At 43.2% G+C, this 13978-nt stretch overlaps 1 protein-coding gene across 1 annotated transcript in view; it reads right to left on the reverse strand.

The window, feature by feature from the left end:
• b4galnt4a (beta-1,4-N-acetyl-galactosaminyl transferase 4a) overlaps positions 1-10197 on the reverse strand; it is a 449845-nt gene extending 439648 nt beyond the window's left edge. Inside the window, exon 1 of the mRNA XM_071326839.1 lies at positions 8220-10197. Within this exon, the coding sequence (XP_071182940.1) occupies positions 8220-8361 (142 nt within the window). The 5' untranslated portion in view covers positions 8362-10197. The remainder of the gene's footprint in view (positions 1-8219) is intronic.
• Positions 10198-13978: the final 3781 nt, after the last annotated feature.

Raw genomic sequence — 13978 nt, forward strand, 5'->3', positions numbered from 1 at the left:
AACGGTGGGTCCCTCAGGTCAGTGGGCTGAGGAGCTAGCAGGGCAGGAAACATACAACCTAAAACTATGACCGAAGACTGCAGGCCAGGTGTTACAGGAGACTGAGAACCTATCTGAGAAGGGAACTTGGAGTTTAGGACAGGCGGCTGGGCACCGGCTGAAACTGGGGATCCAGGGCTGAAAAGGACAGGAAACCCAGGGCCTGGAACTAGTGCAGGAGGTTTAGCGTGTAGCACTAGGAGGGGTGGCTGTAGACCAACGGAGGGCAGAGATCACAGACCTAGTGGGGCACAGAACCTAAAGCCTGGCAGAGCAGGAGACTGAAGGTCGACTAGGTCTGGGGACAGCGCACCTAGGACGCTTGAAGGCTGGGAGTCTGGTGCTGGTAACATTGGGCCTGACAGTGAGAACGATTCTGGACCTGATAGAGAGAATGACTCTGTGCCTGGCAGGGAAACTGACTCTGGAACTTACAGGGATACTGACTCTGGGCCTGAGAGGGAAACTGACTCTGGACCTGACAGGGAAACTGACTCTGGACCTGACAGGGAAACTGACTCTGGACCTGACAGGGAAAACAATTGAGTGCTAGGAGATCAATAGAGCTTTGGGACTCCTAGAGGAAAGGTAACTCTGAGCACAGCCAGGCCTGATTACCCACCTGGGCAAGGGACAGAGGGCTGACTAGTGCTGGAGACAGCAGACCTAGTACAGCTGGAGACTGAGGACTGAGAGCCGAAGAGGGCTAAGGACTGAGAGCCTAGCACAGGTCATTTGTGGCCTAGCAGGGCAGGAGGCTCTAAGTCTGGCGGGTTAGGCAACTGCCTACCAACTAAGGCAGGGGGCTGCGATCTGAGCAGGGCAGGAGACTGCAGACCCGCAAATGGGGCAGCTAACTTAGGGCCTAGTAGGGCAGGAGGCCCTAAACCTGGCAGACTAGGCAACTGCCTACCAACTAAGGCAGGGGGCTGTGATCTGAGAAGGGCAGGACACTGCAGACCTGCAAATGAATGTAGGGCCTAGCTGGGTAGGATACCTAGAGGCTGCTAGTGTAGGGGACTGTGGACTGGGGTCCTAGTACTAAGACAGCAGTCCAGGGGCCTAAGCCAGAAGTGTGAGCCTGCAACTAGGGCCAGAGACTAAGGGCCTGGTATATCCGGAAACTTGGAGCCTACCGGGGGAGCAGGAGTCTGTGCCAGAAGCTGGCAGAGGTAGAGACGTGGCTTAAGGTTCCAGGGTAGCAGACAGTCAAACCTCGGGCAGACGAGCATCTGCCTCGACCAATAGGGGATCCTCACAGGGCATAGAGGATGGCAGCCAGAACAACGGCAGCCAGCCAGAACAACGGCAGCCAGAACAGGCCCCGTGTCAGCAGCTGGCTGTGGCTCCACAACTGAAGCAGACGCCTCCTTAACTATGGCTAGTCGAGGCTCTGGCTGAAGAGGGTGCAGACCTTGGTGTCGTGGACTGTGCACTGCGGAATTGTGACGATCTGCTGGTGAGCTAGGCTGCTCTGGGGGCTTGCCCGGGTAGGCCTAGATGGATGTCGGTCAGGAGAGCAGCTGGGCCACCTCGGGGGGGGAGTGGCGCTCCCAACGCTCTGGTAAATACAACGTAGGTTTCAGCCAGGGGGACCTGGAGTGATGTAGTTCTGGTGAGTAGCTGGGCCACCTCAGGATTTAATGGAATTCCCAATGATCTCGTGGAGGTAGTGAAAGCTCAGGCCGGGGGGCCCTTGGGTAGTGTCTTTCAGGGGAGTAGCAATGTAAAATCCATTACGTACGTACAGTATTTTAGGAAACGTTTTTGTAAAACATGCATCTTACACTGCAGAGCTAACTTTCCTAACCTGTGCCCCCGCACATTGACTCTGTACCGGTACCCCCTGTATATAGCCTCGCTACTGTTATTTTACTGCTGCTCTTTAACTATTTGTTTTTTAAATTTTTTACTTAACACTTATTTTTCTTAAAACTGCATTGTTGGTTAAGGGCTTTGTAAGTAAGCATTTCACTGTAAGGTCATATTCGGCGCATCTGACAAATAACATTTGATTTGATTTCATCAAGGTTTAATATGGTCTATAATTGGTTTCTCTTTTTATATTGTCAATATCCATTTTCAGTGTTGTGACATCCATAACAGTTGTGAATGTGATGGATCATATGAGCTGCGTTTACACAGGCAGCCCAATTCTGATCTTTTTTTCCATTCATTTGTGTTTTGACCAATCACATCAGATCTTTTCACATTAGATCTTTTTCAGAGCTGATCAGATTGGTCAAAATACCAATTAGTGGGGAAAAAATATCATAACTGTGCTGCCTGTGTAAACGCAGCCAACTTAGCTTCAGAAGTATGTAAATTCACCACATTTTGTGTGCTTGTTCTGTGACGTATTCTTTAGACTTTTAGAGAAGCAATTGTTGATATCTTGAAAAGTATGTGATATTATAGAAAATATACGCAGAAATGCATTTCTCAAACATGGCAGTAGTGTTGTTTAGATAGAACGATGAAAAGATTTGTTTCTGTGTTTTAGACATCCATAATGGAGGGAGTAACATCCATAACGGTCATTTTTCCTCTCCAAAGTAGTAATGACAGTCTTTTCAAAATTATCGTTTTTGTTGTTCCTTCGAAATGGCTATCCATGTTTTACCTTAAGACTCACAAACTTACAGAGTTTCATGAATAAATTCAGTTTCCCAAAAAAAATTAGGATTATTTCTGTCTGTAATAAAGCCTTTTTGTGGGGGAAAACTCATTCTGATTGGTTGGTTGGACCTGGATCTCAAGTGGGTGGGCCTATGTCCTCCCAGGCCCACCTATTGCTGCGCCCCTGCCCAGTCATGTGAAATCCATAGATTAGGGCTTAATTTATTAATTTCAATTGACTGATTTCCTTATATGAACTGTAACTCGGTAAAATCGTTGACATTTTTGCATTTTGTTGCATGTTGCGTTTATATTTTTGTTCAGTATCGTTTGTGATTTTGTGTGCTCATGTCACATCCGTAATGCTGGAACTGCCCTGTTCTATTCTCAATAGGACTTCATGGATAAATAAAGGTTAAATACAAATTGAAAAAAATGTATAATCCCAATTCCGTATTTAATGTAGGATAATGAGAAGAAACCTGACCACCCCGGATAATTACGTCGAGAAATGGATCATTTTAAACAGATAAAATTTGAAGTTGACTAGGTAGCAGTTGTTTGACATAGCTGGGTAGGGGGCACTGTATGAGTACATTTGATTTGTTTAGCCAAAATTAATATAAGGCACAAGCAGAAATTGGGTTTTACCTCAACATGTGCTTTCCTAGACAGCTAGAATTGTCCCAGGTTAATAATGGACTTAACACAAGCACGGAGAGAAAAAAATGACCAACAAACTCAAAAAGCACAACCCATAATTTTCATCCAACAGATAAGAATATTAAAACACTTTTTAGAGTCCTTGTTTTGCATATTCTTGATTATTACACTAATAAAGCCTTGGACTATGAAGGACATTTTCGGTGGGTTAAGTGGACTGCTGACCTGTTGATCGACTTTAAGTGTGTGTGCGAGAACACGTGTGTGTGTGTGTGTGTGTGTGTGTGTGTGTGTGTGTGTGTGTGTGTGTGTGTGTGTGTGTGTGTGTGTGTGTGTGTGTGTGTGTGTGTGTGTGTGTGTGTGTGTGTGTGTGTGTGAGAGAGAGATAGAGACATTTGTCTCGACATGTATAGGCTAATACATTTGGACATGTTTCAGACACACTAATGTACGGTGCTTTCAGAAAGTACCTATTGACTTTTTCCACATTTTGTTGTGTTACAAGGTAGGACTAATATTTAATTGTCATTTTTTTGTCAACCTGCTATACAAAATACTCTGTAATGTCAAATTGGAAGAAAAAATGTTCACCCGCCTGAGTCCATACATGTTAGAATCACATTTGGCAGTGATTACACCTGTGAGTCTTTCTGGGTAAGTCTCTAAGAGCTTGGCACACCTGGATTGTACAATATTTCCACATTATTCTTTGAAAATTCTTCTAGTTGGTTGTTGATCATTGCTAGAGAGCTATTTTCAAGTCTTGCCATAGATTTTCAAGACGTTTTATGTCAAAATTTTAACTAGGCCACTCAGGAACATTCAATGTCGTCTTGGTAAGCAATTCCAGTGTATATTTGGCCTCCCAGTGTCTGTAGGAAAGCAGACTGAACCAGGTTTTCCTCTAGGATTTTGCCTGTGCTTAACTCTATTCCCTTGTCCTTGACAATGACACACATACCCATAACCTGGCGCAGCCACCACCATGCTTGAAAATATGAAGAGTGGTACTCAGTAATGTGTTGTGTTGGATTTGCCTCAAACATAACGCTTTTGTATTCAAGACATGAATTTCTTTGGCATTTGTTTTTGCAGTTTTGCTTTAGTGCCTTATTGCAAAGAGGGTGTATGTTTTGGAATATTTTTATTCTGTACAGGCTTCCTTTTTTTCACTCTGTCATTTAGTTTATTATTGTGGAGTAACTACAATGTTGTTGATCCATTCTCAGCAGGGCCTAAAACTAACTTTGTCTACCAGCCACTCATATTTTTTTTACCTGACAAAATATTTTTTGCTGCATTAATTACACAAAAAACACAAATCAAAATGGACGAGCGTGTTAAGTAACGTTTCTAATAAAAGGAATGTATTATTTATGTATTTTTAGACCTGAGTCATTAAACCAAAATATCACAGACGAGACAAATGTTCAGCTGCCCCTTTAAGGTTACCTTGGTAACGTGGCCATTCCAGTCTTCACAGGTGCCTGTGAGAATCTCACTAGTAGAGGGCGACGACATCTCCTCTCTTCGCTAGCAGTGGAAACGAATTCAAACATTTAAAAACAACCTAACTTGTGAACAAAACAATGTAAATATCCAAAAAAACATGAGGGTAATATCTCACTTCAGTAGTTAGACCAACTTTAATGCCATTCACAGTGAACAAAGCCACCCGGCAGGCAGTGTTCCTGCGCGAGGTGGGATAGCTATAACAGTAGCAGTCCTATTTCTTTGTGCATCACCAGATATGAAGCAAAACAGTAGAAATCATTTGAAAACATCTACTGCAGCATTTATCTTGCTATAAATCAATACTCGCACATGGCTCATCCTTGACGTTTGACTATTTGTAAGAAATGCTTGCATTGTAGAGCCCTGTGTGTGAGCACCCGCCAACGTGGCTGGTGAGTTAGACATTCTTAACCGCCATTGCCAAAATCTACCCGCATTTGGTGGGTGGCAGGTGTTCATTTTAGGCCCTGATCCTCAGTTTTCTCCTATCACAGCCATTAAACTCTAGCTGTTTTAAAGTCACCATTGGCGTCATGGTGAAATCCCTGAGCGGTTTCCTTCCTCTCTGGCAACTGAGTTAGGAAGGACGCCTATATCCTTGTAGTGACTGGCCGTATTGATAACTACAACATGCTCAAAAGGATATTCAGTGTCTGCTTTTTTTACCCATCTACCAATAGGTGCCTTTCGTTGCGAGGCATTGGAAAACTTCCCTGGTCTTTGTGGTTGTATCTGTGTTTAAAATTCACTGCTCCACTGAGGAAACTTAAAGATAATTGTATGTGTGTTGTACAGAGATTAAGTAGTAATTCAAAAACCACGTTAAACACTATTATTTCTCACAGAGTGAGTCCATTCAACTTATTATGTGACTTGTTAAGAATTTTTTTTTGTCCTGACTTATTTAAGCTTGCCATAACAAAGGGGTTGAACACTTAGACTCAAGACATTTCACATTATAATTTTGTTAGTTTCTAAAAACATAATTCCACTTTGACATTATGGGGTATTGTGTGCAACCCAGTGACACAAAATCTAAATTCAGGCTGTAACACAACAACCATTTGAAAAAAGTCAAGTGTTGTGAATACGGCACTGTAAGTATAGCAAGAATGCAAAACCTGCCAATCTGTTTGAACAATTTAAGCCTCTCCAGCCCCTGTCATTTAACTAAAGCCCACTCACCTTCAGTAAGGCAGCAACAAGCTGGGACAACACTCACTGGCCTTTCAAACACACGCGACATACACACACACACGCGACATACACACACACACACACGCGACATACACACACACACACACACACACACACACACACACACACACACCTGTCATCATCAGTAGGCTCTAGCGCAGGGAAAACCCTCGCTCAGCCAGAGAACATCAGAAGGAAAAGGGTCTCCACTGCACTTAGCCTATACCAATATGGGGGTTACACACATGTCAAGGATTCAATAATCACAAGGTGTCACGTTACATCATTCACGGGGAACATGTCAAGCCACCAAAGCAATGTACACAGCCGTGACAAGCCTTTTAAGAACCCAGCGGTTTCCACTGGGTACAGATGTCAGTTCAACATGTCGTTTTGATTTACATTCTTTCAACCTGGCTGTAGCACATTGCACTTTGGCTTGGCCTCGCTACACAGCCATGTTACGTCCCAAATGGCACTCTATTCCCCTATTTAGTGCACTACTTTTGACCAGGGCCCATAGGTGAGGTTGGAGAGCGAGGAAAGGTACACAGTAAATCAAGGATAGTTCAAATCACAGTGTTCGGGTTAAATTGACTCTACTGGGAGTTATCTTAAGAGAGTGATACGAGAGAGTGATACGCTCCCTGGAGTTAGTGTTGATAACTGGAGTTGATTGGGACGGAGTACTTTTAACTCCATCAAGAATACTTTGTATTCAGTGAGGTTGGGAGGGGCCTCCTTGTAAAACCGGTATATCCCAGCATGCTGCAGGTTGAATGTTTTTATTGTTTGTTTCAATATCTGGGTTTCCGCATGTCCATTGATGCGACACAAAGATAAGAAAGTAATCCAATCTGTAAGTGGTTGGATTAATAGCAACCATTAGTGAGATAGTTGTTCCAGTTTACATGGTGTAGGTCAGTGGCGGTTCTAGCTTGTATGGCTCCCTGGGCTCCCTTGGCATTTCGTAGTGTGACTGATTTGACTAATTGCATTAGTACTGTACAAAGTTAGAGGTGCGCTATTTGATAGATTCCCCTGCTCCCCCTACCTTGGGCTTCCAGTGGGGAGACCTGAGGTCAACCTACCCCCGCCCCCCTCCCCACCTCGTACTTCTGAGTGGGAGACCTTCCCAGGCAGTAGCCTGCCTGGCTCACAAACTAGAATCAGGGCGCCCACTCCGACAAGGTTAATTGACCCATAGTCCCACACGGTGCTATTATATCATTGACGTGATGTGCAAATAAGCCATAGAAAACCGATCGTGCAAATGTCACCATTCTGATTTTTTTTGTGTGTGGGCGCCCCGTGCCAGCCCCCGGCAAGATGTCGCCCTGGGCATCTGCCCATGTCGCCGGTACCTAAATCCGCCACTGGTGTAGGTGGTCTCCATGTACTGTATTTTCTTCCCTACTCTTACAGGCATTCTAAATGCACGTTGTGGGTTGTATGAAAGTGCTGCATGTCTTCCTGCAGAGTTGGATCTAATAGACATTGGATATCACATTGCAAACCACCATAATGTAAAACATGAAGAAATATGAAAATAAGACTTTACACCCTATTAACTCAAAGGAAGTCAATTGAAAGAGAAGTGAACTCTGCTGGAGTTGATTGTTAATTCAGAACACAGACAAGTGTAAAATGGCAAGGGAGTTGATTAAAAGCAACACTGAAAATAATAAAATGGCAGATCAGTGTGTTAAATTAAGCAACTCTGTCAGTTTGATATTTTCTCCATTTAGGCCTAGTGTAGTTTTAACTCCCAAAATATCAATGCCGTGACCTGAGTAGTTTTAACACAAAATGGGGGTGGGACCATATAAACCCCCAAATAATGTTACATTTGACCCTATAAGAGTTGAATTAACTCTTGCGATTTGACTGTGTGTGTTAGTCATTAATGAGGAGATGTTGTTTTCACTACTATTTCGACTCCTGCGAAATGATACTTCTTCGGCACTAAGTGACAAACAACCGAGCAACCAGGATATTAGAGAAAAACATCCACAGAAGCCACAACACCAGCAGCACTGCATATTGTTTATAAATCAAAAATACATATTTCCAATTCACATTGGACAAAGTTCATGAAAGCCAAACCCTATGAAACATGACTTCGCTCACTACCTCACTCAAAAACACAACTTCACACACGAAAGGCAATTTTAAATGCGTCGTACCTTTGCCGTAGTTGAAGTGGAGTTTGATAGCTTTGCCCTGATTGATGTGTAGGTAGGTGAACCACACGGCAAAGGTGAGCAGCACAAGCAGCAGAAGGAGTTTGAACTGCTTCCGAATTTTCTTCACGGGGAAGCGCAGCATCCTCGCTCAAACATCATCCGTTGCCGGCTGCAGAATGGGGAGAATGCCTGATGCTCGTTAACCGAACTAACCGTCCGTTCTGAAGTAGTAGGTTACTGGAGTAATCGTGTCTAACCTCACCGGTAGTCCTTGGATGAGATCGAGGTGTAGTCCCCTAGTCCATCCGTGGTGTATCCATTGCCCGACACTATAGCCAACAGTGAATTTAGTTGAGTTCTAAAGGAAAAAACACATTCTCTGATGCGCCAGGTTTGACCGTAAAATAGCGCTCCGGACTCGCTTCAGTCATTGCTATAGACTAACTTTATCAATTGCAAATGAGCTATTATTTGCGTTCTTACTCTGCAAGAGAACCGTTGTCCTCGGAGACAAACTCCTTGAAAAAACGAAGAAAGGGTCCCCAAGTCGCATTCCAGGCGCTCTGCGGTGGCAGTTTGGGCAGGGAAAAGGCGGCAGATCAGAAGCCGCGGTTCGGTCAGTGTTCGACCGAGGGAACAAAATAGCAGTCCAGCGATAATCTAGCCAAATCTCCTACTCGCTCTAGCCTCGTTGACACCCCGACGCTGATTATTTCAACGATTTCTCACACGAGGATCATGCCCCAGATTAAGGCGAATTCGAGGGCACAGCTGAGCGGCTTCCACAGAAAGAATCAGAAAACGTACCGTTTTAAAAATAGACGTGTTTCTATTCCAAAGGCTGCCAATTCGCGGCTAAATAAATAGCCTACTACTTTCGCTCCCACGCCAGCGTGCAGTGAGTTTACATGACATAGTAAACACTAAACAGAGCGAGTCACAGTTCTAGATTGTACACTGACATGCGCATTTCCAAATAGACTAGAGGGTTTGATCTATCCAAATCAACACCCGCGCGTCGTATGTAGCATTATAGGGTTGCTCACGTGTGCTCTCTGTTTATTTGCAAATTATGTGGCACCGTAGAAATGGCCTGATGCACCTTACTCCGCAATAACCAACTGTCCTATCTAAACTCCAAGCGTTCCGTTCCTAATCGTTAAACACTGATGAAACGGTAATCTGGAGAAGTAATTTGGCTAATGATAATGGATCAGTTGGACCGCTTTCCTTATATTCCCCAGAGAAGTGATTCGATATCAGCTGGCATCATCCTCATAACCTATTCTGGCTAATTTAAAGACCCAGTTGAGAAATATAAAACGCTAACAACAAAATACCTGCGTTGAGAATAGACTAGCGCGCTGGGTGCCAGGTGAGAGCAGTAGGCCTAGACTAAACATGAAACGTTAAATGTGCCGGTTCGTTTCGAGATCCACGGGATTCCTCTCAGAGGTCCATGTGCACCTTCACGCGCCCCGATCTTCGGTGCTGCTGCTCTCTCAGTCGCTGCATTTGACCGAAATGCTCCCGACCAAGTCCCGACCCTTGTCAGCGTTCCCGGTGCAGGCGAAACGCAAACGCAAGCTCTCGCTAAACAATAACATCCAAATTCAGGAGAGATGCAGTATGATGAACGCTACAATGTTGCTAGCTGCGATGCACTGGCTAGCAGTGTTATTCCACTCGTGAGCTCTTCTTCGTTATTACACCGTAATAACATCGTCCTCCTCTGCCCTTACATGGCGCATCATGTCGAAATGAACCCTTGCTCAATGCAAGGTGTCGCAGAATATGGAGATATTTATAATATTATAAATAATAATACATAATATTAAAGAAATGCTATACCCTAGTAAAGCACAGGCAGAGGCTATTCTCCATTGCCCATGTAATCTATATACTCCTCTTCTAGTCTCCCACAAATGTTAAACGCTTCGGCTGTTGCCTATGGTCTGGTTTTTGAGACTACTCCTCTTCGTCCATCAATTGGGCATCAGAAACGCTGCTGGGCAACCGAACTTGGGAGAGCCCGTGATCGACAGGTCCGGTATCCAACCGGAGCCTGCGCTCGTGGGAGGTGGGATGACGACATTGGCCATTAGACGTCGTCAATGATGAGAATGGTAAATATTGTAGTGACCCGTTATCTAGCATGGAAAACAGTTCTACATAGCTCGACTATCAGCTTATTATTTTAAATGTGGTTTTAAATCGGGTCAGGTCTATTAAATGTAAATCCTACCCAGTGATGTGGCGTCCAAAGTAAGTAGCGTGTCCTGTCCAAAAGTCATAATACACCGTCCAAGGCAAGGCAAGGCAGTCCACGCTCACAGGTGATGCTGCTTTGGAGATAGACACTCCAAGATGCACCCTTGAGTGCCGCCTTTTGGTCAGAACAAAAATAGGCACTTGAAATGTAACAGGAAACTGAGCATACAAACTTTGAAACCCGTTTCAAATAGTGTAAAGAATTTCGTCAATACCATCATTACAACTGATTGTGTGGTAGGGTTTGAAGGCCTAATGTGTTTGTGCTGTTTTCAGAACTATCTACACTGGACAGTTAATTTGGCCCGATGTGTTCTATAATTCTACAGTAGATCCTAAACAGAAAAGGATCACTAGGCTACATAGGGATGAAGCATAACAAATCTATCAAATTAAATAGCAGATGTTATTGCGAGTGTAGCGAAATGATTATGCTTCTAGATCTGTCAGTGCAGCAGTATCTAACAGGTAATATCTAACAATTCCACAACAAAACCTAATATCTAACAAATTCCACAACAAAACCTAATACACACAATCTAGTAAAGGAATGGGATGAGAATATATATACAAGTATAAAATATATGGATGAGCAGTGACAGAGCGGCTAAGGTACAATAGATAGTGAAGAATAGATAGTGAAGGATACAGTATATACATATCAGATGAGTAATGTGAGATATGTAAACATTCTTAAAGTGGTGTTATTAAAGTGACTAGTGTTCCATTTATTAAAGTGGCCAATGATATCAAGTCTGTAGGTATGCAGCCGCCTCTATGCTAGTGGTGGCTGTTTAACAATCGGATGGCCTTGAGATAAAAGCTGTTTTTCAATCTATCTGTCCCAGCTCTGATGCACCTGTACTGACCTCACCTTCTGGATGGAAGCGGGTGAACAGGTAGTGGCTCAGGTGATTATTGTCCTTGATGATCTTTTTTGCCTTCCTGTGACATTGGGTGTTGTAGGTTTCCTGGAGGGCAGGTAGTTTGCCCCTGGTGATGCGTTGTGCAGACCGTACCACCCTCTGGAGAGCCCTGCGGTTGTGAGCGGTGTAGTTGCCTTACCAGGCGGTGATACAGCCCGACAAGATGCTCTCAATTGTGCACCTGTAAAAGCTAGTGAGGGTTTTTGGTGACAAGCCACATTTTTTCAGCCTCCTGAGGTTGAAGAGGCGCTACACCACACTGTCTTTGTGCGTGGACCATTTCAGTTTGTCAGGGATATGTACACCGAGGAACTTAATTCTTGCAACTATAGGGGGTGCTGTTCCGCATTAGCATTTTTTGGTCTCCAAATTAAACTGCCTCGTGCTCAATTCTTGATCGTACAATATGCATATTATTGTTATTATTGGATAGAAAACACTTTCTAGTTTCTATAGCCGTTGGAATTTTGTCTCTGAGTGGTACAGAACTACTTCTACAGCACTTTTCCTGACAGGGAGTCAGATTTCAGAAATTTTGACCCCTGATCTGGGGTCGGTTTTAAGGTGCCTGTAGATGCTATGGAGAAACCGACACTGCCTACGTCTTCCTCTGGGTGTCAGTACGTCATCACGCTTTGAATGGATTCGATTGCGCAATCAGAGCCACTATAAAACACGAAAACGTGGAAGTACCGCTCTCTTCCTGCATGCGTCTTGCGCAAGATGGACATCAGACCTGCCTCCTTCCAAATGGTTGTTTAGCCAGTGATATTTCTCCGGTCATGTTTTTAGTCGTTATAGTTGTTAAAAACATCATAATGTAGTTAATTTGAACCGTTTTATAGCAATTTATATCCGTTTAGTGCGATTTTGAGGAATTTCTTTGTCGTGCACTCTGAAACTTTGGGCACGTTTCGGGGTCCCGTTCGATCGTTAGTGGACATTTCGAAGGACAGAGGACATCTATCGACCAAAAGAAGATTAGACCCAAGAAAGGATACATTGCCCAAGAATCTGATGGAAAATCACCTCATAGTAAGAAATATTTAATATGATAAATCGTTGTTCTGTCGAAATATTTTAAACGCATATTACGCCATTTTGTTTGTTATAGCTTCTCTTGGCGAACGCTGTATAAGAAAGTAAGGATAATTTTAGAAATATAAATCAGCGATTGCATTAAGAACTAATTTGTCTTTCGATTCCTGTCAACCCTGTATTTTTTAGTCAAGTATATGATTAGCTTTCGATTAAACTAGATCACTCTGAAAGATGACGTCCGACATTTTGAGGCTTGATTTCCTACTATTTTCATTGTGTAACCACGGTTTTGTATGGCTAAATATGCACATTTTCGAACAAACTGTATATGTATGTTGTAAAATGATGTTACAGGAGTGTCATCGGAAGAATTCTGAGAAGGTTAGTGAAAAAATTTATATATTTTGGCGATGATTACGTTATAGCTCTCTTTGGCTTGAATCGATGCTCTGGTAACGTTTGCACATGTGGTATGCTAACTTATCGATTTATTGTGTTTTCGCTGTAAAATGCTTAGAAAATCTGAAATATTGTCTGGAATCACAAGATCTGGGTCTTTCCATTGCTATGCTTTGTCTATTCTTATGAAATGTTTTATGATGAGTAAATTGGTCATACACGTTGCTCTCTATAGTAATTCTAGTCGAGTTGTGATGGTCGGTGCAATTGTAAACTGTGATTTCTACCTGAAATATGCACATTTCTCTAACAAAACCTATCCTATACCATAAATATGTTATCAGACTGTCATCTGATGAGTTTTTTTCTTGGTTAGTGGCTATCAATATCTTAGTTTAGCCGAATTGGTGATAGCTACTGGTGGAGAGAAAAAATGGTGGACAAAGAAATTGTGTATTTTGCTAACGTGTTTAGCTAATAGATTTACATATTGTGTCTTCCCTGTAAAACATTTTAAAAAACAGAAATGATGGGTTTATTCACAAGATCTGTATCTTTCATCTGGTGTCTTGGACTTGTGATTTAATGATATTTAGATGCTACTATCTACTTGTGAAGCTATGCTAGCTATGCTAATCAGTGTGTGGGGGGGTGGGGGGTGATCCCGGACCCGGGGTAGAGGCTCATGAAAGGTTAAAACTTTCCACCTTCTCCACTGCTGTCCCGTCGATGTGGATAGGGGGGTGCTCCCTTTGCTGTTTCCTGAAGTCCACGATCATCTCTTTTGTTTTGCTGACATTGAGTGAGAGGTTATTTTCCTGACACAGCCCTCACCTCCTCCCTGTAGGCTGTCTCGTCGTTGTTGGTAATCAAGCCTACCACTGTAGTGTCGTCTGCAAACTTAATGATTGAGTTGGAGGCGTGCATGGCCACTGTAACGATCTTCTTCATCTGAGGAACAGGAAAGATCGGACCAAAACGCAGCGTGGTAAGTGTCCATGTTAATTTATTATAACTGAACACGAAAATACAAAATAACAAAGTGAATGTAAGAAACGAAAATCGAAACAGTCCTGAAAGGTGAAAACACAAAACAGGAAACAACTACCCACAAACACCAGG

This window comes from Salvelinus alpinus, chromosome 9 (assembly GCF_045679555.1).
Source record: "Salvelinus alpinus chromosome 9, SLU_Salpinus.1, whole genome shotgun sequence".
NCBI classification, from domain to species: Eukaryota; Metazoa; Chordata; class Actinopteri; order Salmoniformes; family Salmonidae; genus Salvelinus; species Salvelinus alpinus.